Source organism: Nilaparvata lugens, chromosome 5, assembly GCF_014356525.2.
Source record: "Nilaparvata lugens isolate BPH chromosome 5, ASM1435652v1, whole genome shotgun sequence".
In the NCBI taxonomy this organism is placed as follows: Eukaryota; Metazoa; Arthropoda; class Insecta; order Hemiptera; family Delphacidae; genus Nilaparvata; species Nilaparvata lugens.
The window spans coordinates 56,659,801-56,684,593 of NC_052508.1; the positions used below are offsets into that span (position 1 = coordinate 56,659,801).

At 34.2% G+C, this 24,793-nt stretch overlaps 2 protein-coding genes across 2 annotated transcripts in view; one reads left to right on the plus strand and one right to left on the minus strand.

Moving 5' to 3' along the window:
• Positions 1–17,460, plus strand: part of LOC111052269 (probable cytosolic oligopeptidase A) — a 35,868-nt gene extending 18,408 nt beyond the window's left edge. Inside the window, exons 10-14 of the mRNA XM_039428845.1 lie at positions 5,592–5,766; positions 8,437–8,549; positions 10,707–10,865; positions 13,190–13,405; positions 17,298–17,460. Of these exons, the coding sequence (XP_039284779.1) occupies positions 5,592–5,766; positions 8,437–8,549; positions 10,707–10,865; positions 13,190–13,405; positions 17,298–17,418 (784 nt within the window). The 3' untranslated portion in view covers positions 17,419–17,460. The remainder of the gene's footprint in view (positions 1–5,591; positions 5,767–8,436; positions 8,550–10,706; positions 10,866–13,189; positions 13,406–17,297) is intronic.
• A 156-nt stretch (positions 17,461–17,616) lies between these two features.
• LOC111064638 overlaps positions 17,617–24,793 on the minus strand; it is a 62,538-nt gene continuing 55,361 nt past the window's right edge. The window contains exons 23-30 of the mRNA XM_039429552.1: positions 24,242–24,418; positions 23,192–23,420; positions 22,661–22,800; positions 22,058–22,218; positions 20,894–21,124; positions 19,876–19,979; positions 18,466–18,567; positions 17,617–17,715 (exon numbers count right to left, since the gene is read on the minus strand). Of these exons, the coding sequence (XP_039285486.1) occupies positions 17,617–17,715; positions 18,466–18,567; positions 19,876–19,979; positions 20,894–21,124; positions 22,058–22,218; positions 22,661–22,800; positions 23,192–23,420; positions 24,242–24,418 (1,243 nt within the window). The remainder of the gene's footprint in view (positions 17,716–18,465; positions 18,568–19,875; positions 19,980–20,893; positions 21,125–22,057; positions 22,219–22,660; positions 22,801–23,191; positions 23,421–24,241; positions 24,419–24,793) is intronic.

The window sequence follows — 24,793 nt, forward strand, 5'->3', positions numbered from 1 at the left end:
ATCACAAAAATTCACAGCCAAACAACAATCTGCACAAAAAAGCATGATGCTACAACAAATATGCATGGCTTTGTGCCGCAGCAGTGGTGCCAGAAACCACAAACTAAGGTCCCGGGATTTTTGCCCAGTCAGACTTACAAAGGAAGTACAGAGGTGGGATAATACCACATGCACAGAATCCAAAAAATCCCTACGGTGAGAGGATGGGTGCACAAGCCCCCCATCACTCCTCACAGAATAAAGAGCAGAGGTGCATGAGTGAAATAGACCTGCATAGAGTGCATAGAAGATGCCAAAATAACAATATCAAAGGGCCATGCCAACAATTAACAATTTTTATCAAAAATTTACAATTTAACATTAATAACAATTTTAATCCAATATTGCAGGTCTGTTAAAATATAACTATACCAATTTCATCAAGTATGCCAGCTTACAAAGATTGATAATATCTCTCTGTGATTCAATACATTTAACTAGTCTCCACTTGTTCAATCAAAATTTCTACCCTGTTTATTTTTAAAGCTTGATTCCAAAATTCCCTTCATTTCTCAACATTTCTATACAAAATACGATAAGTAACATAATATTCAAATTTTCCTATAAATTAGTTGCTGAATGCATGTTTTAGATTTCTGATGCATCATATTTTTTTTTTTCAAAATACTAATCACATTTATGTGATTACAATAATTTCATTAAGTTAATAACAATAATAACATATAAATTAAGAATTCTAATCTATAGTGAGCTTTCATGCTACAAATATAATATTCAAGATAATTTTATCACCAAATGATAATTAATAGTTAATAGTGCATGTATAATGCAACAGCACAAATGATAACAACAATAATATTTCAAACAAACAATACTAATAATAATGAAGACCATTTAATGGTTGATTTTCAATCACAAAAATATCCTACACCTAAAATTATTAATAAATATCACAGCAGACTATTTTTCTATTTTATCTTCAATTTTTTTTTTTTTTTTTTTTTTTTTTTAGAGTAAGTTAATAAGCTAATTTTTCCAAATTATTTTATATAATTTTTTTTTTTTTTTGTCTGGATAATTCAAAATAACTTTACTTTATATTTTAGAATTAGTTTCAAATTTAGTTGTAATTGCAGGTAGGCTTAACTTGCCAGTGAGCAAATCTTTATATTACAATAATAAACAATATAATACAATAATAAACAACTTGCTTTGAGTTGTGGGTGCTGTGATGATAATGTGAAGATCCAACGATGCGATGTGGAGCAGCTGGTGCGATGTGAAGCAGCTGGACCGATGTGGAGCCGGAGCATCGTGGAGCAATGTGAAGCAGCTGGTGTGATGTGGAGCAGTGTGAATTTTTTCCGCCAGATTGCAGCACCTCACGGTCGGTTACTCCTACGATCGGAATAACTTTTTTTCTGACTGTCTCGTTTTTATGATGATTGATGCCAGAGACAGTCGAAACTGGTTGTCAATTATTGTTATTACGACGCTGAGAATTATTTCCCTTCTGATTATTAGAATGGAACTGCTTTTTGTTGGACTGAGATTGTTGGTTGGGCGACGAACTGGTTGTTGATAAGATGGCTGCGGTTGAGTGACATCATCGCTTCTGTTTATGTTTTGTTCTGGAGTTGTAGTTGAGTCGACTGATTTATTTGGAATAAATGAACTTCCCTCATTATAATTTCTCCGATGATTATCTCCAAATCCACGGCTATTATTTTGAGGTCGACTCGGTTGACTGCCTCGATTATAATTACGATGAGGAGTTTCAACTTCATTCACGACAACACCTAATCTCTCATCCTTCTGATAGTTTGTTTTGAAATTCCGTGAACCAAATTTATCGTCTACACTCTGTACTCGACTCAAACAAGCCTCAAACTTGTCATAGGATTCAAAACTTTGCGAGCTTAATGCCGTCTGAATGGAATAAGGTAACTTCCCAATTAATATTTCGATCAAATTTCCATTCTCGATTGGATTATCCATCAGATTGTTCAAATAGCGAATGTGGGCTGAAAAGGCACTCATGGACAGTCCCGTATTCTGCTTGTCATATCTGCATGTAATAATGTGAGACAATAAATTTCTCTGTCTTGCGGGAGACCAAAAAGTAGCTAAGAAGTTGTCAATAAAATCCTTTAACGAGTTGAATTCAGTAATGCGACTTCTGAAGTGTATCAGTGGTTCTTTCTGTAGACATGATAAAAGATGCATTCTCCACGTAATCCATGGTATAGTAGTAACGGAATCAATAGCCTGCAAATGCTGAATGAATGCCCGTGGTTGAATGGTGCACTCAGTATCATCAAATATTGGTAAAGATGACAAGATTTGTCCAGTATTATGATTATTACCACCAGAAACGTTAGCCAAACTATTCTTTATTTGTAGACACTCGGCTTTAGTTTGATCTAGCTGAGTTTTCAATCCCTTAATTACTTCGGGATTTAAAGTTTCAGCTGAATTCTGTGTGACATCTGCTCTCAGCTGGTTTATTTGGGCCGTGTGATTTGTTTGCTGAGCCTCCAATTCACCTAACCTCACATCATTCTGAGCTAGCTTAGCATTGACCTGGGTAATCTTGCTCTCCAATTCACCATTTGCTTCAGTATTTTCCCGGTGTTGGTTTAGAATTCTTTCACCAAATTCACTTCTCACCGTTTGTATTTGTTCATTTGTATAATTCTTAGCTTCAATTTGTTTTTCATCCATTTTTCGATGTAAATCCTCAACGTTACTTTTGAGTTGCAAAAAGTTTGCGGTCATTTCTTCCACTTTCTTGTCCAATCTATTACTGGTTTCTTCTATTTTCTTGTCCAAACTATTACTTGTTTCTTCTATTTTCTTGTCCAATCTATTGCCGGTTTCTTCTAATTTCTTTTCTATTCCTGCAGCAGTGGTCTTGAAAACTTCAAGTATGGTTTCGATCGTCCCAGGTGGTAGATATGGCAGCCCCTGCGGCTGTTTGGTCTCCAACTCAGCAGCAGTGACATCATTGGAATACGTTTGACGATCTACCTCGCGCCGATCGACGTTGGCGATTGGTGATGATTGCACCGAATTAAGTATTGGCTGACTTTCCTCTAGCTGAGTCGATGACAAACGCTCTCGAATGCCGCGCTCAAAGTCAACTGAAGTCGCGCTGGTTGCCGGTTTTGGAGGAGTTTCGGGTGAGACAGGATCTGCCGGTGTAAACAATGTGGTAGACCCATCCAGTTCCGTGGCGGGGTTTGCCATGATTCTCCCAAAAAGTGAAGTGTAGACGAAATCCAATAAGTGAGAAATAGTGAGTGAATGATAGTGGTGCGCGCAAATTGGAATAACAGAATCAGGTCAGTGCAAATTATCTTGTAGTTCTTAAGAATTAATACCGCTGACTAATTCCCACAACTTCAAAGCAAGACAAAATCGCGACAATAATACGTTTTAGAATACAATAATACTCTACAATATAATATACCGTAATGATCAACATAAAATTCAACACAATCAAAATAATATCCAGTGTATGAACAATCACAAATTAATAAATAAATCGACTACCTCAAGCTTGTTCATTTCAGGGATTAATACATCAGAGTAACACCGTGTAGCCCCCATTAGTGCAACAAAAAATACCTGCTCAATTCGATCAATAATTATTAAGAAATAAAATTGAACAACAATATTGAACAGAGTATTGATGGCTAGGCGACCCACGACTCCACTGAAAAGAAATATTTATATTTCTGCTCCCTCTCAAGCGTAGATAAGTCGATCCCTGAAATAAATTTATGATTATTAAGATGAAATAAGCTCCCTCTCCTTCACCGTCTTGTGTTCGGGCGCCAATCTTGTGGATTCGCAAGAGCCTCTGGACGCTTAACACCTGTAATTCGGATAAAAAATCAGCCGGCAGAGCTGCCTACACCCGTCCAGAATATCCTACAATTCCACAAGAAATAATATTTCCGCCGTACTCTGATATAAACTGCCTGAGAATCAGGCGTGATAGCCTACCAATATCTCCAGGCAATTCAAACCCGAGCACAGCGAATGTAATTTATTTCTTATGAATAACAAGTAAATTCAATATTGATATTCCAATACCTGAAATAATTCCTACAGAGGAAATCCAATATGGTAATCATAGACCGAACTGAGCAGGATCTAATTAGAGAAATTACTGAAACTGGTTAACAATTATGCAAATTTATTGATGAATTATAATCGTTAAGAATCAAATAATAATAATTAATTAAATAATTGACAAATTGGAATAATAGAGTTTTCAAAATTTGGTAATAAATGTTCTTGATATGAGATAATAATATGAATGTTCTTGGCATATATAGTGCAATTAGGATTTTAATAGGGGTTACACGGTATTATAGGAGGATATAGTCCTGCACTCTTTCACAATATTATTAATTGATAGAAAATTGTAGCTTTCTCAATTCACTGATTGGATAGAATAAGTATTTTTCGCTCACCAACTCGATCGTGGGGCCCCAATTCACTTAATAATTTTATTTCACTTGAAGATCTGGCGTGGAATGGCGACACCCAGGATTTAGTTTCACAATTCTTCCTCAGGAATAAGCTTATACAAATTGAACTTGCCTTCCAATTTAATTTAAGAGCACAAGACTACAGAGGAGCTACACATTTAACACACTGGATATATTACATTTAACAAGAAGAGAAACCATTTAAACATTAATTTTAATAGGACAAATTAAACGGGTCCTGATAATTCGATTCTCAGAAGGCAAGTGTCTCTTCTTCCCAAAAAGCGGAAATCACCTGGTCTTCTTCTGAGAAGAAGAACCACGTGATTTGGGCAAGAACCAATCCTGTGCCTAATAAGGAAAAGTCCACCAATGGGAATTTTTCCACGCGGTTTTAATATTTAAATTAGACACAGAGGTTCGAAAAACACAGAAAATGACAAAAAATTACGTTAAACGGGAAGACTATAAAATTAAAGCAGATAAACAGAAAATAAACAGGGGTTGCAGAAATGAACAAGCTTGAGTTAGTTTTAAAATGAAAACAGACAATATAGAGATATCACAGTAGCACAGTAGCCGGCAGTATCAACAGCTGACAGATAAGGCTTGTCATCAATTTTGGCGCAATTCACTCTAACCTAATTATTGAAAATAAGGTAGTAAACAAACATTGGTAGGCAGTTGACGAATGACTCTGACAATAAATTGGTAAATTATACGAAATAATACTATAAGAATTTAATAAAACTATAATTAAATGAGTTTTACATAATTTGACGTGAGTACATTTGATTTATGCCTCAATTATACATTAATTTTAGAAAATATGCTGGCATAGGCTTTGTATCCTGACAGTAGTAAAAAAGTGACTGAGCGAGTGAGTATGTGAAAAATCAAAATATCGCATCCCCGAAATTCATAAGATGACATATAGCCAGCTGTGAAATATAAATACGATCATTTTAGAGAATTGTGTTCTGTTTATCAATAAATAAAAATAACGAGCGAAGCTCGGTGCCCCGATATTAGACTATAGAGTGTAGATAAATAAAACAGATGATGAGTTGATATTATTTGCGGTTTTAGGGAGGAAAAGGTACAGACTGTCGACCACGACTGGGTTGTCAGTATTAGACCGGCGCACGCGATGGATGGCAAGCGAGCAATGCCACTGTCAGCAGTCATTCTCAATGTTGCTCCTCCCGCCTACGGCAAACCTGCTCTCATGTCCTTCACCGAGGTGGAAAGCTTCTTCGGACTGGTCAGCTATTCATTCATTCATTCAATTATTTATTCATTCATTCGTTCATTCATTCATGCATTCGTTCATTCATTCATTGATGTATTCATTAATTCATGCATTCGCTCATTAATTCATCCATGCATTCATTCATTTATTCATTCATGTATTCATTAATTCATGCATTTATTCATGCATTCATCCATTCATTCAATTCGTATAGCGTTTTGTTGGCGGGGAGTCCCTTGCGGGAAGGTCCCACCTCGCCTGAATATATAATTCAAGCCATTGATTCATACAATAAGTAGCCTAGTACATTATCAAAACAGAATAGAATCGCTGCCTTTATTTTTTACCTAGGAGGGCGGAGTTAGGGCGCAGCCGGCCCTCTCTTACACTCAACCCTCCAATGATAGGAAGAGAAAAAATAAGGTAACCCTGTGCTATTCCTCTCCCAAATTTAGATAAGATTACCCATAGTCCGAAATAGGTTAAGTCTTGTAGTTATTTACTTCACAAAATTTTCAGTTCTTAATTATTTTCACAAAGTAGATTTTTAAATTTAGATGCTTCAAAACCAAACATAATAGAAATATTTCACATTATTATCACTAAAATATTCACATATTAAAGAAATAATTTTGCAGGACCAAAAATCGAACTTAAATCATTATATTCAATTTTATTTATTCATTTTTGACAATTTGGTATGAACCAACAGTCATCACTAAAAATACACACTAGTTCTCATTCAACTGACCATCAAGTTGTTCTTCAATAATTAATAGTGCTATTTATGAATCGTAATTTACAAACATCAACTTGAATGTAGGAAGCTATCAACTGACAAGTGACTGAAGCTCGTTTAAACTGAAGCTGGATTCCCACATATCAGTATCACACAGCAGTGATCGTGTGCGGTAGAGTGGAAATATAATCCTCATGAGTTCTTATGGGACTGTTCCTACTCAGCCCGGCTGAGTGAGTATGAATAGTTACATTAGAGCTTATGGGAATACTAATCTCTTTATACCGGACACTTGAACTGATGTATGGGAATCCAGCTCAAGTGCCTAGGATATTCAATACTGTACCATTCTAATGTATTCAATCATTAACATAAGTACCTTAAGCCCGGTTTCACCGAGTTCAATCAAGAAATTTGAACATGGTCAAACAGGGTGCGATTTACAAAAGTGCACTGGAATTATCGATAGTAACTATCGTTATAGAAAACATATAATTCAGTACACTTGTTATGAATCGTACCTGATTTGACCATGTTAAAATGTCTTAACCGAGCTTGGTGAAACTGGACTATAGAGTTGTCTTGAAGTGTTTATACCAGCATACTTTGTTGTAGAACATTTTACAGGATTAAAGCTACTGGATTAGACAACTAGTACTTATTAGAATTTAATTATCAGTGCTTTTAGTAAAACAAAATGACTGCCTTTAATTAATTCAACAACGCTCAGAATGGCGTAAAAGGATTAGGAGGGCCGACCCCAAGAGAAATGGGGCATAGGCACGGGAGAAGAAGAAGAATGGCTGCCTCTATTTTCATTTGTTTAGTTAGTAGACTTATCTATCAACGAGATTGATATTTTTAGAATCTATTTGCAAAATTTGGAGATCTAAATCATTTCCGTTTTTTCGGTGTGTAATCCACAAGTTGACATGTTTTGATGCGTACAAACGAACGAACTCAACCCTACTCTCTCTTATTACATAGATTAATAATCCTATCTATACTGATTATTACTTTAAATGTTTTGATTGAACAGGAAGCTTTTATGTTATCTATATAAGGAATGAAGGAATGAAGACAATGAGAAGTGATTTTCTAAAATTTCCTTTTGTTTCATTCAAATATAACACTTTTGTAAAATAGTTATTTGTATATCTAGAGTGAAAAGTACAACTTTTTCTCCCTGTGGGAAAAAGTTTGAAGCCCGAGGCGAAACCGAGGGCAACAATTTTCCTGAGGGAGAAAAAGTATTTTTTGCTCGTGATGTACACAACATTTTTCCTCCATCTACATTTTTTTATAGAAACTGCAAATAAAATCATTTTAATAACTTACGTATTGGTGACAATGTTTCCTAACAACATAACCTACAATCTAAAACCTAAAAACCGGTCGGCTGATTTGCACTGCCGATTGCGCTATCTATCGACAAAAGTTGTAACAATTATATCAGCTGAGCGGCTACCAAAAATGGCTGACTCCAGATCACGCGTTTCAGATTTGAATTACAGTTTGCAGATCAAAAATATTTGTTGGCTGGTATTTTGAATAGAATAAAATATTTTAAAAATTGTAAGAATTTTTATCGTCTACTAATATTAAGAATATAATATCATACAAACATATATTTCATGAGTTGCTCAAATTTCTTGTTGTGGCATTGAATTCAGTTGACTCAATGACTGGCACCTCTATTACGCTTTCTCATCTGAGCTTAGACCTTCTAACCTATTACAATGTGAGTTTTTGAAATAGAGATGCTTCCCATGTTATTTAAATGGAGTCACTTTTCCTCCCTAGGGAGTTTTTCTGTTTTTTACTACCGAGAGCGAAAAAGTGACACTTTAGTATTATGTTTCAGGGAGTAAAGTTAGTACTTGAGACAGTAGGTGGAGGAAAAGGTTTTGTGTAATGTTTGTGAAACATTTGTACTCTTTCAGATTGGTAAACTGTTACAACAGTTGCTTTGCTCTGTTACCTATTCTGATCTGTCGGGTCTCTCGAATGTAGAGTGGGACACAGTGGCTGTATCATCGTATTTCATGCAGCATTGGTATGTTTTAGTAATATCCACTTTCGGTTGTAGAATAATGCTTCTTCAGTCTGTGCAGACCTTAGATTGCAGCTTTGCTCTGATGCAGTTCAGTGCTGCCAGAAGCCAGAAAGCCAGTGAGCTTAGTGTGATAGAAAGAGCGAAAAAGAGAGCGTTGGACATTTTGATAGAATCAGCATAAATCTGTAAATCAGCATAATATAAAGCGGTAAAGCTGTGTTTACACCGGAGTTAATAACACAAGTTTTTAACATTTTTGTTATCAACTGAAGTTAATAACATCATGTTGAGTTGCGTTTACACCGGAGTTGATAACATGAGTTATTTTATTAATAAAACGTTGTCAACTTTACTGAATCGACAAAAAATTCTCTTGAAAAAAGTTGATAACTCGTCTTTTCAACAAAAATTCCTTGTTATTAACAAGATTTATGTTATCCATCGAGAGTCGGTAACTTTTGTTAATAACAGGTTACTATCTTCCCCGCAACCCCCTCGCCCAGCATCCCTACCCTACAACTACAGCTGTTCCCTAATAACTACAGCTGCAGACAAAACAAGTGACAAAGTTATTAACTTTTGTTGATAACAAGACTAGCAGCCAAAAGAAAATGTTATTAACTTATGTTGAAAACTTTTGTTTTAAACTCTGGTGTAAACGCATTATAATTTATTTACATTAGATCAGATGAAGATCATTATTTTAATGATCACACACATGTTTCAATTCAAATTTGAAGACAAATTTTCGCTTTTTATTCCGGCTGTTATATCATATAAATAGTCTTGTTAAATGAAATCATATGGAAGTCAATTATATTGATAACAAGATCTTGTTAATAACAAGGAATTTTCTGTTAGAAACATGAGTTATTAACTTTTGTCAAGAGAAATTTTTGACGATTCAGTCAAGTTAATAACTTGTTGTTAATAACTCGTGTTATTAACTCCGGTGTAAACGCAGCTTAACAGTTTGCTCATGTTGTCGTAAGGAATGACATTAGCCATAAAGCCTTGTGCTGCAAACTAAAGTTTGCACGGACTATAGAAATCTATCATTTTGTATTTTATCAGATGAATTTCAATATTATTGCTATGGAGTGGCCGTAGTCGAGTGGATCAGATGCTAGCTTTATAATTCAGAGGCCCGGGTTCAAATCCCGGCCCGGGCAAGATATTTATCTCGGGCCACTCCCGTGTTTCGGATGGACACGTTAAGCGTCGGTCCCGGCTGCCTAAAAAGCAGTCGTTAGGTCATGTCAGAGGCCCTGAAATTGATCAGTTGCGACCTGAAAACTCTGACACCAGACCTGAGCCAGCAGGTCACTCGATATTATTATTATTATTATTATTATTATTATTATTATTATTATTATTGCTTAAGATATTCAATACTATTAACTTCCATTAAGTATTTCATAATAACTCGTTAATACATCGATAACCAATCAAGGTTGGTTCATTTATCGTTATTCAGTGGCCTATTATAAATTTTACGGTCAAGTGCTGAAGGGGAGGGTATCCTCTATACCCTTTCTGAGAATGGACATCTAAAGGTCCAAACTTCACGGTTTCGTGTGAAAACATTACAGTAATACCTCAACATTTGCATATTTTTTCATTATTATAAAACTCTATAGCTTGATATGATTCACCATGTTATTTTACTCTTACTGATTAATTATTTTTAACGCTAGATCGTAGTTGAATTTTGTTTTGATAAAACACATGAATAAAGGAACCTAAATCTGAATCAATCTTTACAGTAATTATAGCCTACAATTACTGTAATAGCAAATATTAATGCATTGATTTGATATAATTTGAATTTCAATGCAATTTTATTAAATCTGATATTTACTGTGAATTATTATTCATTTATTCGTGGATATAATTACAAATCATAAAAATATGATTAGGAAGGAGCAACAGGCTTGGCCAAAAACTATTCCATTCAAATTTTGATAATATAACACATCGAATATTCCATACAACAATACTCTCATCACGTTTCAATTAATTTTCTTTATTTCATTAAATACATTTATCATTGTGTTCAGCTAAAGAATAAAACTCTCAATAGGAATCTTTATTTTTGTTTCAAGTGGCTAGCTAGTTTTATTGATTCAATTAAATATTGATCTTGGAATATTTCAGGCTTTACAACGAGAAAGTGTTGAAAAGCATATCCGGGCATTACTCTACTGGCGCAGAACTTCCTGTAAAAGACATCCATCTATTACCTCACCATATGGCTGCAACCAGTCTCTGTGCAGAACTTTTCAAAGCTAATTTGGATCTAAAGCTTTTCTCTCAGTAAGTTGATGAGTGTTGTTAAAAAAACATTTTATTATTATTGTAATTTAATATATCATCATTTAAATTGTAATATATTAACATAGTAACTATCGGAAAATCAGATAATTTAGGAATTGAAAAATTCAATAAGTTTTCCTCTTACTTTTCATACATCATATTTAGATGTTTCTTTACATTCTACATTAGCTAACAACTGTTTTTATCTTTTTTCCCCAATTGTAGGGAAGATTGTATTCAAGATTCAAGTTGAATCCATAAGTTAAACATCCACTTGAATCAATAAAACTTGAAGAAGGGTCTACATTAGTATAGTGGATACAAGTTTCTGTTCTTGTGTTGAACTTGACTTCAAGTTTGCAAAATACATTCATTTTACACATAACTTGAATTCAAGTAAACTTTTCTAATGCAAACGCCCCTTTAGGAAAATCTTTCCATTATCTACTGTTATTCAAATCAGGATGTATTGTTAAGTTTGAACAAACACTCATTAAACTTCATGCATTCTGAACAGCGCGGGGTAACTATGAGGGGTTTACAAAATACGGAGGACCGAGGAAAATACATAAAATGCGGATTGACTTACTTTATGCGGTTGTAACGTTGCGGTTTTAACGACGACTGGGGTCTCACCCAGCTCTGCCGGGAGATGGCACCCTTCTCCTCCTCCTCGGAGATAGACAGAGCTAGGTAGAGAGAGAGGGGGGGGGGAACTAAAAGCGATAAGACGCTCTGTACTGTTTGCGTTCTAACCACATTCTATTACAATAAACACATGAATACATAAAATGTATCTTCAACATGAATCAACATTCACACCAATGTAAGTAGAATACATTATAGGTACATTGATTCACACTCTTAAGCATCCTATAGATTTGAGCGCCACGAACACGCGCATTTCAATTATGCTACTTTTTATTAATTAACTTATGCTACTTTTTATCAATTATGCTACTTTTTATCAATTATGCTACTTTGTATCAATTATGCTACTTTGTATCAATTATGCTACTTTTTATCAATTATGCTACTTTTTATCAATTATGCTACGCTTATTATAGGCTTATCAGTACTTTACTGTTTCTGTACAAATACAGAAACAGCTGATGAGAAGTGAAATGCGCGTGTTTTGGCGTTCAAGTCTGTACGCAGCTTAAGGCTGGTCACACACCGATTAGTCAAGACAAGACTAGTCACGTTTAGTCACAATACTTCACATAGCTGCTTATGCAGTCATGTCTAATTGCAATGACTAATCAGTGTGTGTTGCGTCATAAGCAGCAATGTGCTGCTGTGCTGCCTTGTGCTGCAAAGTATTGTGACTAAACGTGACTAGTCTTGTCTTGACTAATCGGTGTGTGACCAGCCTAAGGCTAGGCGCACACCAGTTAGTCAAGACAAGACAAGACATGATCAGACACGTTTAGACACAATACTTCACATAGCTGCTTGTGACGCAACTCACACTGATTAGTCATTGCAATTAGACTTGCATTCATAAGCAACTAAGTGAAGTATTGTGACTATACGTGTCTGATCATGTCTTGTCTTGTCTTGACTAACTGGTATGCGCCTAGCCTTAGTGACTGACAGTTACCTCATTTAGAGTGAGACACCTTTCCACTATCTACTGTTATTTGAATGAGAATGTATTTCCACTAGGAAATACTGAACTTGAATGTTTCTAACGGGTGATTCTCATAGAAAATAACCCTCGTGAGATGATTTCAGCCGAAATATGTATTTTTTTTTTTGTTAGAAAGGCCTTGAAAAGGTATTATAATGAAAAATTTGTATTTTGGCTGTAGGACATGATTTTCCATTTTCGGGTGTATTACTCCTTCCCCCACTACTAAATTCAAAAATTCCTAAGGAATCCTGTTCAGAATGAATTGTTCTTTCACGTGATGTGTGGTTTTCATCTATACTAGAAAAATATCCAATTTGTATAGGGTAGAAGTGGTAGGTTTGCATAATTTTGAAAACCCCTTAAAAATACCCCTTTTTGAAAATTCATAGCTCCGGAACCAAAAATAGTAGACTCCTGCGCGACCAACTCCATTTATTGGAAATTTTATTACCTTTAATTTTGTGGAGAATGATTTTTCTCCAAAAACTCGAAGTTTTCGAGATTGAATGGAAAAATTAAAAAAGTCCGAAATTTTTGGGGGTGAAACCGCCCTCTGACGTGTCAGCAAATTTCAGATTCGAATTCAGCGCCCCAAAATACATATAGAACCGTCGAGAAAAATTCTTTCGGGGCTGTTTCCTGGAAAACGACCATTTGACTGGACTATATTGTTGAATTTGTTTTTTAGAACGACGTTCTGGATAGATCTGGTGAACGGGCTGTGGGACCAGCACTTTGCGGTGCCCCAGCACCCCAGCTACAACGAGCCACTGAGCATGGTGGACATAGTGTGTGACAGCTGGACGGCCGCCTACTACTCGCACCTCTGGTCCCGGATGCTGGCAGCCGACATCTACAATGCATTTCTAGAAGAGGACGCCGACGAGGCCTCTGTTGGAGCCAGGTCAGTTCACTGCAATCCTCCTATCTTTCTATCATTACATTGTCATTTGAAATTGGAATTTATTCTTCCATTTAACATAACTTCGGTCAACAATATTTTTATTTTTTTGACTTTGACAATTTATTTATCTTCGCCACACTGCACAGAAAGCAGCTGTTTTCCAGTCCCTACATAGATCTGAAAGACCTTGTTTGCAGACGACTCTCGTCTGACGTCAGAAAAGGGTTTCTTTCCGGCCTAGACCGGAAAACGTACTCTTTCTAGCCGCTAACATGGAAGTCCGTAGTTAATAAGTCATCCGCTAGATCGGGCGAGTGTCCCGACTTTCTTCATCAAAGTCGCCATGATTTCAGTTCGAGTTTCGAATCAAACTAATTCAGCATTCGCTTCGCAACCATTTTTTTCAATCAGGCTATTTATTGTTGATTAGCGCATTCCAAATTTTCAAAAATGCTTGAAGATGACGACGCCCGTGATATTCCAAGTGAAATTTTAGAAGAATCTGAAATCCTGACTGCAAATCTTCTACCACTAAAATCAAGAGATAGGTACGATAACAAGTATTCTTTATTTATTTGGTCAGCAATAACTGTAGTGTGTCGTTCGCACCACGGGCAAAAATGTTTTTCCGGCTCTCAATCTTTTCTAGACCTCGGCCTACGGCCTCGGACTTGAAAACCGATTTCGAGCCGGAAAAATCTCATTTTCTGCTCTAGGTGCGAAATATACTATTATTACAGAACAAAGAAGACTACAGGCATTAAGCCCAAAACAGTCTTCACTACAATTTACAATCGTATTAAGCAAGTTACTAAAAACAAAAATAAGAAATACAGTACATGCAATTTACAAATACATAAGAAAAATATTAGGAAAGCATAAGTAATTGAAAGTAATCTAAGTATAATACAGAATGAGGATAATAAGTTATAAAAAGAATACAATTGAGCAAAGAAACGGGTTATGGGAAAACATGTACCACTGTGGAAAGAAAATTGATGAAAACAGAGGAAAAAAGAAAAAAAATCGTTGATAACAACAAATATTCAAGTATAATAGTTGAGGAGTTTAAACTGTAGGTTTGATTTACTCTATAAAACTAATAAGAAGTCTGGACAAGATGGTGTAATAGGTGATATCCACCAGAAAAGATTTGATAATGTTTAGGTTTTATCACATTACACCACGCTACGCTGAAATACGTCTTCGGAAGACGTATCCATCCTATCCCCCAACATTGTCTCGTCTCACCGTCCAGAGTCAACACTATAGTATAGACGAGACATTTCTTTTTCACTTCCTTTGAATGATTCAAAAAAATATTCAACCAAACTCAGTTGATAAAACAGTCTAAACACGCTGGAGCTATAGTGAGGTCACGTTATAATGGCAATACTTGATTAATATTGATGTTGCTATCCTTGTCTATCATTAGACAAAGCAGATACTGCTATCCTTTTCTAGCTCCGCAATAATGGTAGATTGTTTTTTTATCAATGGAGAAATTTGATTAATTGAAACAAAATATTCAATCTCAATCATGAAATTGTATTATTTAATTTGAAAAATATTTTTTCTTGATCATTTATTCATTTTCAACAAGAATAAACTGTTAATATTGCATCAGAAATCAGCTATCCTCTATGGAAGGCAGTGGAAAGGCAGGGAATCGGCAACGCTCTTCTCCTATCTTTCTACACTGTCATTATAACGTTGACCTCACTATAGCCTGGGACGTCTCGTCTCTGGACTCAATTAACGTTCACACTATGTAAATATCGTGCAACAAGTCTACGTTGCATGAAGTCTCCCACTTTTGTCGGGAGACTATAGACCTGCGATTTTTGGTCTCGCAATTGGGCTTTTCAAATCTTTGGTAGAGGTTGTCGAATATCTATGATATTTAATTCATATGCGACAGCTGTCTACTGGTTTGCACTAATAAGATTCAACTGCCACGCTACATTGAAGACGGTAGAGGTTACGTACATGTCGGATTAAATTTGAGACTTCTTGAACATAATATTCATTCACATTTCTAGTGTAAAATTTCAATAGATCTTTTTTTTTATTGCCCACATGAGTTTTTTGCTTGTTTGTGGGTAATTGAAAGTACGTTGGTGAATTGATGAGATGATCAAAAGCCTATGCCACCGACGGGATTCGAACCCACGAACCAGGCGGTGCTAGCAGACCGTAGTTTGTAATGCTCCTTTCTACCAGATCAACCCGGCCGGCTTTGCTTTTAGAAGTTTGAACCCGTTTCATGCAGTCATTCAGCTATTTGAATTTTAGAAGCGTCAGGTTTCATTTGAAACTGTTTTACAATAAACTCACTATTGATTTGCTAATAAATAGGATTTGATACCTCGGTTGGTGGAGGTGCCGTCATTCAGATACTTGGCTAGAGCGCAGACATTTTATTACACCTACTTTCTACTTTCTCCTACAATGATCAATCTACTTAGCAAATATTTATTCAAGAATGTACAAATCGGATATTTCATACCGTGTGATAACCATGAATTGTACTATATAAAGTTTTGCTATAGTAGTCTTTACTGTATTCATTGTGCTGAACCAGAGTTAAGATTGATCCGCTTCTTGCAATAAGACTTTGGAATGTCTAAGCTCTTTAAATTCTTCAACCTTGGATAGTTATACCATAGAGAAACAATAGCGTAAGTAGATATCCCATGGTATAGGGCGTTTACTTTGCAACTTTTACTGTTATCTCAAGCCGATTATTGTCAATTTCGACTGTTTTGTTGGAGTGATAGTGTATGAACGGCACAATTTGAGAGACTACCAGCGTCACACAGCTGCATGGGAAAGAACTATGTGAACTATCGGCTTGAGATAACAGTGAAAGTTGCGACATAAACGCCCTATACCATGGGATATCTACTTATGCTATCGTTTCTCTATGGTTATACTAACAATATATTGTTATTATTTATAGAACAATAGAAAATGAAAGTTTTCACTAAACCTTATAAACACGGAGCACGTTCACGATAAAGTGCATTATAACACTCTTCTTGAGTTCGATAAATTGTCTTTGTACGAAGAAAAACCTTCATTCATAGAAAAATGTATAAAGTACTACCTATTGGGTTAAAATACACATTAAGGATGAATGTTCAAACAAAGATCTAGCGTGTTCTTATTTTAACTACTGTATTGCACTGAAAAGTTAGTATCAAAATTGAAAAATTACTAGGAAACATCAGTGTTTTGCGATTTGACTTTTCTGAAGCCGTCATCAAGTTTTCTGTAGTCTTATCAATATCTATCTATCTATAAACCGTAATTTATCAATAACAATATCTAGTTGTTATAATTCATCTGGTTACTATCTTACTTACTACACATATGCATGTGCACATTGTAAATGAATTTAATCTGTTCTTTAGTGAGAGTGAATATTTTTAAATAGTTCATATTCAAAATAATTTGCTGGAATTGTATATATTTTTACAAATAAGATCCTAAAATGTAGTATTAAAATAATCGAGAACATTCTAGAGTAAACGATTCTGTAAAGATACTGGGTACTCTAAAACTCAATAAGAGCCTAAAATTCTATTCTATTAGTTGAGAAGTTATTTTAATAAATCACTATTTTTTATTACAAGTTAATTAAATATTCATCAAACTTAGACTTAGGATCCCAGCCTAAAATACTATTCGATTAGTTGAGAAGTTATAATTTTAATGAATTACTAATCTTTTATTAAAAGTACTTGAAATATTCGTCAAACTTACACATAAATTTCAATTTGAAGATCCTACCAACGATTGGTCTTATTTCAACTTTCACTTCTTTAAATTTAATAGTGTAATAACTCAGAGTTTTATAGTTTTTCAAATGTTTTATTGCATTTCTTAGATTCCGTGGAACGTACCTGGAATTTGGAGGTGGTTGTGACCCCCATGAAGTATTTAGGAGGTTCCGTGGACGGGATCCATCACCAAACGCTTATCTTAGGTATTTAGGATTGTTGCATTAGAATAGGCTTACTTGTTGACATTAAAGAGTTTATTACGTATAATTGTATGTTATTTATGAACAACAAATGTTTTACCTGGTTGAAAACATAATCATTTAGTGACGCTGATCAGTACGAGATAGTAATCAATAATTCAGACGCTGATTAATAAACATATAATCTATGTATTTTTTTCGATTATTCTTCACTTATTGGCATCTAGATAGCATAGACTCGTATGTACTTAATCTGTAAATTGGTTTTGTCATTCCATGAAGCGTGCCAGTTTTTGAGGTCTCCGAAGAATCTTATCATTCTCTGTGGAAAAAATATTTTTATTATTACTGTGCATAATTTTTATTCATGGATATCAATTTAGGCTCTCTTGTCACATTGCGTGCAATGAGTCAATTAATAGGCCTAGCAATTGCTTTTCTGGACGTTATCTGTAGCTAGAGGATATATTAGTGTCTTGAATCTTGAAGTATTAGAATCTTGTAATAAGCCTATTAATATGATATAATATTTCATCAAAGAGGAGTCTGATTAGATAGTATTCGCTCAGGATCACTCGTTGCTCCCCCATATATTGAAAAATAAATTGTTGGAAAAAGACAAATTCCAATTAATCAAGTGTTACTCTTTAAGTGTCATGGTCATTATTAATTTATTTGTTAATTTATATTTGCTCCCCCCTTATATTAAATAATAAAATTGTTGGAAAAAGATAAATTCCAATTAATTAAGTGTTGTTACTCTTCAAGTTTCATGGTCATTATTCATTTATATGTTAATTTATACACGCACACTTCATGAATTTTATGTATAAGAATTAATTCTAAAATAAATAATACATCAATACACACTTCAAGTGATGTCACCCGCTCCTGTAGTAACATTCACTTATAACTGTGAGTATTGGTTGAATCAATAACCAATAATAATTTTTATTTATAACAAATGCTGAGAGTTCAAAGTGAATCTCAGTATATGTTGCGTTGACTGACAGAAATTGGAATTCAGAGTAGGTACACTTATCATTGCATATCAATTTAAAGTTCATCCTACCTTAGGGTCAGTATTTCTCCAAGGTTTTGGGCGACCGTTACTTAAAGCCCCATCAGGAATATCAAGGTAGCCTCCAACGTGCACTCCAAGTAGTAAGTAAAACTGAAAGTAACATTTTAGAAAATAATTTTTGAGTCTGAATACTTACTCAATTTTCTAGTTGCTCTAGAGAGGTAGGATGGCCTTACATATATGGCCTTTTATGTAATAATGATTGCAAAACTTGAAATAATTGATAATTTCACATGGTTGAAAAATACTCATAATCCTCATCTTGTAACACAATTCAAACGCAATTGTTCTGTTTGCTGATGAGCACTATTTGTAATACTTGACGGTTATAACGAGACCTTGATGCTACTATATCAAACACCTTGATTTACTTTCATTCACTTACGAGTAAGAGTTGATTCACTTTGTTTTCTCGTTTTTCGAAACTGACTGTAAATTTATTTGCCCTTGTTTTTATTCACTCGGCCCGTTATACCAAATACCTTGATGACTAGCCTGCTTCCTTCTACAATTATACTGTAGTGCATATTAATTTTTAATTCACATCTGAAAAATTCTAATCAATATACTGCATTTCTAACAAATAATCTCATTTATTATCACACTGCAATCCACAAAAATTGAAACTGATAGTTTAATGAGATTCAAAATCAAATTAAAATTTATTCATCAAAAAAGACATTTACAAAATAATAGTGTAACAATAATAAATATAAAGAATATACTCCCTGCGTGGATGATTTGTCCGTGTGCAGGGTGGAGTCGAACTAAATCAGACAGTTCAAATACACTGGTTTGAACTAAGGAAATTATGATACTTGAACATAGTTTGGAATTGAAAGTAAAATATGAAAAAAATATACATTTATATGATTGCAGTATAAACATACAGATGATAATAAATTTCAGCTCAACGGCGCTTAAGGTTTTCACTATGCAGTCATACCTTTATTATTATTTTAATATTGTGTGGGGGAAAAATTTAAAAACATAATAATACGGATGAATATGTGGAATAATGTGCTGGCATTTTCAAAGGCCATATTCATCTGTAAGACGAATTTAGGAGAGCCTCCGAAGCCTCTGCCCCAATGTAGAGCAGCCACTTGCTCACTCTACGCTTGTATACGACAACGCTACCCCCCTCAATGTCAGAGATCTCAACTGTAATCTTACGGTAAAGCCAATGAGCTAGGTGATACATTCACGAGGTAATAATCATTGAGCAATAAAGCTGAGGCTAAAGAACTCTATCAATACTGTAACAGTAATTTATATTATAATGCTGTTCTCTATCAGACAACGATTTACAGCAAGTCATGTCGTTAACTTCACAACCGGTGAAGTGAAATTTTCATGGTGATTAATATTTGTAGTTTCAACTGGAGATAAACTTACTTCTTGATCAAAAGGAGATAGTGAGTCGTGCCCTTCAAGTAGAGGATTATGTTTTCCGTCCCATTCTCCCAACTCCTCATTGTCAACGAAGAAGGAAATTTTCTCTGGAAAATATTTACAAGTGATTGTCAGATAACCAAATAATTTTAAGTGGCATTCATTTGCAAAGCATTATAGAATATTGTGCTCGTTCTGCTTCGAACTTATAACCTTTTATGTGTTACACTTTATTTTTATTTTATGTAATCAGTCATGTAACATGTAAGACAATTTCAATTCAATTTCTAGTAATCTGATTAAACGCTGGTTGAATGATCTTTTGGAACTAGACTCGATAAGACGCAATTAATTTTGATACACTACATAGGCTGTCTGTCTTCAATACTCTAAAAGTATTAGATATTCTGTTGGTTTCTAACTAGTTTCAAATGAATAGTATGATTTTTCTGTTTTATAAGGAATAAATCGAGTAACCTAATCAAATATTTATGTACAATACCCTACTATTTGTAATATTATATTTTGAATGATAGACCGATTTGAAAAAACTTCTGTTGGAAAATTTGGAAGTAAACTACTACTACTAGCTACATTATGGTCAATTATACGACCTAAACCGGCTCCGGGGTTATTAGGTTATACTGAAAATTTTACAAACAACGTCATAAATTAAAACAAATCATAATTCTCATGAAAAATTTCAAAATTAATTTGTGACAACAAAATAACTTAGGATGCTCTTTTATATCAATACACTCATGAAATATAATTACAGTGCTACCGTTTATTGTATCAAATAATATATTGATTAACCAAAAAATATGTAGGTTGTATTGGATAATGGAGACTGTATCTTATTTCATTTCATTTATTGGATCAAAAAATACAATAGTCGGAAAAGATAAAACAAGCTTTTGCCCAAAACTTCTTCAATTTCCTAATTTTGTTTGTCCAAATATTATGTAGGTTATGTCCATTTCAATTTATACAACAAATCATGATTAATTGAAAATCTTACTGTCAGTCCATTGAAGCTTGAAGATGTGGAAATCGTCAGACCAGAGTCCTCCCTCCTTCGACTTATCGAATGTTTGTGTTTTATCTTTGACTTGAAGTCCACATGTCAGTAAATTGTTTCCGATATCTTTGCCATTGAAGGTGAGCGAAGGATTACCAATTGACTTTGCCAGAACTATTTTTCCAGAATTTCTATAACCATAACTGTGCCGTTTGGGTTGAAGCCACAGCTCTGTAATTTGAGAATTCAGAATTTAATAAGTATTCAATCTGTTAATTAGCTTTTCATAAACAATAATTTCAATCGCTATTGACTTGAGATTAGTAACTTTTCCAACAAGAAAAAATATGGAAACTTTTGTGCGGTATGCAATGCTGAACAAGTTTTACCAGTGACAATTTTTTGACGAGCCCTCGAAGTATGAATGTCTTGTATGTATAAACTTCTCCCTACCAAAATATCTGGATTTAGGTTTTTTATTCATATACAAAATATGACAATAATAATTTGGAATGAATCAACTGTCTCAACCCAAAAACTGTTTTCCAAATTCTATGAATAATTCAGTCTGGAATCCGAAATGAGTGTCAACTCAGAACCCTTTAATAGTGGTTAATTTAGTTAATTTTTGAAAATGGCTTATTCAGAACCTTTTTATAGTGGTTATTATTTATTTAGTTACTCTTTGAAAAGTTGAAATTTATAGAATCAGACGAACTGGTGGAATTTAAAGCAGGAAAAATTTGAAAAGTAGAATTTTATAAGTATAATTTATTCCAAAATTAGAACTCTGTATTTTAAGGTGTTGAATGATTCCAAAAAATGGCTAAATTGAATTCTTACACACTTATCTTTCCATGTTAAGCTAAATGGAAGCGGTTTGAGTCAGTGGTTGCACTGATAAGCTATCGCTTAGAAAAGTTAAGAATCATGCGCCTGCTACTCCCGTTGGAAGGGTGACCGCTTCAGCTAACTCCTCTGAATATAATTCATGAGTTGTAAAATCTCTCATCACCCACGCACAAGCCTAGAGCTCATGTGGGCATCACCCTCACCAAAAAATGTGATCATTTCATGCTTTTTTATTGTTTATATTGCAATAACACCACCTTTAAAACTCGGCGTGTCATACAATATATTTCTTTAAAACCTGTTTAAACTCACCGGGAATAACCCAATCGCCCCTGGGAAGCTTAGCTTTCATTTCCAAAACTCCATACTTGAAAGAGAAACTCGAGTCAGTCGTGAGTCTAGCTGACATCACTGGAGGTAGAATCGAAAACCCAGTCCTTGTTCTGTCGCAAACTTGCTCCCGAGATGTGCACCTGTAGTAAAAACAAACTATTCACTTATCATCTATAAAAATATTCGTTTCAAATCAGAAATATATAATACTTGTGATTTAAAAGTAATATAAGACCATAAGACTTCTTATCTTCAATATAATTTGGGAATGGAATATTTTTGGCCAAGCCTGTTGTTCCTTCCTAATCATATTTATATGATTTGTGATTGTATCCACAAATAAATAAATAAATCGTACTAAGACACCTCTATATGACCCAGAAGATCTTAGGGTGAACAATTTTCAAGTTCCACATTTTAAAATAATTAATATTAATAAATAATAATTAATATTAAACAAATATTTTTCCAAATTAATTTCACTACGGTATTTAAACAAGTTGCTTGATCGTAAGCAAGACTGTTGAAAAGTTTTTGTAAGTCCTCACACACATTGACTAATTGAGTTTAATTTATTCTTACCTTGCACCCAGATCGAGAGTTCCATTCAATGTGAAGCCCTCTCCATAATACTCATCTAACAACGCTGGCTTCAAATTCAGAAAGCCAAATTTGCTGAAGAAATTTGACGTGTTGTTGTCGAAAACTACAAATTCACTCTCCTGTGAAGAAAAATCAGATTAAATTTTACTATCGTTATCATTAAAATTACGTTCCGTTTCTAATCCAACATTCATTCAAATAATGGCGAACGGTTTTAGAAACTTATTTTCACTTGTATCTGAGTTTGAAAATGGCTACCGTTATATGAATTTACTGATACAGGAATCTTTTACAGTTTAATACCAATGTTAATGAACTCTGCATGACCTCTGAACTGTTTATTTTAAATTAAGGTTGGAAGTAGTTTTGGGCGAATGCCTGTTGTTTACACCTGAATTGTATCTATTGTCTATAAATAAAATAAATAAATGATTGATTGATTGAAGAATAATCACCATTGATAATAGTAGCCTACCGTAGAAGTATTCAAATAGAAATCTGATTACTTACATCAGAATTGAATCGAACTTCATTTGTCCAATTTTCCCCAATTCCAAAAGAGAAATCTGTCTCAAATATCAAATAGCCGCTGCATGCAGACATTCCATTCACTGTTGTTATGGACTTCGAACATTTTTTAGAGTCTTGACTCCGAATATCAACAACTTCTTTATTATGTGGTTCATAATCAAGGTTTTGATCATTGGTTGATGGATGGGAAGAATTTTCAATCGCCGATCTTGAACATAGAAATCGGAACAATTTAGATCTTCAACAAAGTTACCAATTTTCACTTTCTGAATTGTTGTCAAGTTGATATTGTGGATAATAAATATCTAGTCTTTAATTCATCAGGTACCAATTCTTATTGTGAAACGGTCCAATATTGTATAATATTTTAACAATGAATAATATTGATACCGGGTTTGTTTGTAGATAGAAACTAATTTGATCTCGAATGGAATCATCAAGCCAGTTGGAATAAAGTTTAATTTAATTTTGCTTGTCATGGAAAGTCAGAATCCTCCTATCTCATATTTACATAATTCATCTCTTAACATCATACAAAATTTGCTATGATGGAAAATCAAATCAAATTTATTGCCTCAATACACAAACAAATATGATACACAGGGTGTTTACGAATTCCCAACCAATATAATTACAATAATATACTAGAGTATTGGTATTGGTACCAATATACTCTGTATATTTTTTAATCACTTAGAACAAATAATACTCAATGATTCAATTTCTTGAAATTAATTGGCGTTACCAGCAAAACCTTATTGGTTTGTGTGCTGGCGACAAGTAACAAAACAGTTCAAAAATTAGAATCGTATATCCTACTTACTATCTAGATTAATACCTAAAAAAAGCAACCAGTTCATTCAAAATTAGCTTATTTGATTATTTTTTCAATTGTTTTCCAATTGAAGGACATTTTTTCTAGTTTTGAGTAATTATTCTCTATTTACAGTACCTACGTAGCTTGAAAATTACATTGTGATTCTTTACTTGTTTCACTGATTATAGTTATAGGAATATACTCTGACTCACATTTCAATGCCAGTGTTGTTATGCGGCTTTTTCTGGTTGACTGTAGTACAATTTTCGGTCAATTCGTCACTGTTGTCTTTGCAGTCGTTTTTACCATTACAGAATAATAGCTCTGGTATGCATCTGTAATTGTTTAGTCCTGGGCATCGCAGCAAACCATTGGTGCAATTTCTTCGACTGAAATCAAAATAAATCTTCAATATAATATTCTTCAATGATGGAATAGAGCATTGATGAGTTTTAGCTTCGAACATGAGTTTTGTGACAATCGTCCAAGTTTGTAAGCAAAAATAGGTGAAGCTTTTATGTGTATCGTAGGGAAAATGTGCCTCCATGATCTTGAGAAACTTGCTATTATTTTTACCAATCACCTATCGTGAGTTTTGTGATAACCGTCCAAGTTTGTAAGCATAAATAGTTATTGGTGGAGCTTTTATGTTTATCGTATGAAAAATGACATCTCCATGATCTTGAGAAACTTGTCATAATTGTTACCAACTACCTCCAGAAAATTGCTGAAAAAACTCTAAAGAAATGTAAGTAACTTCTCAG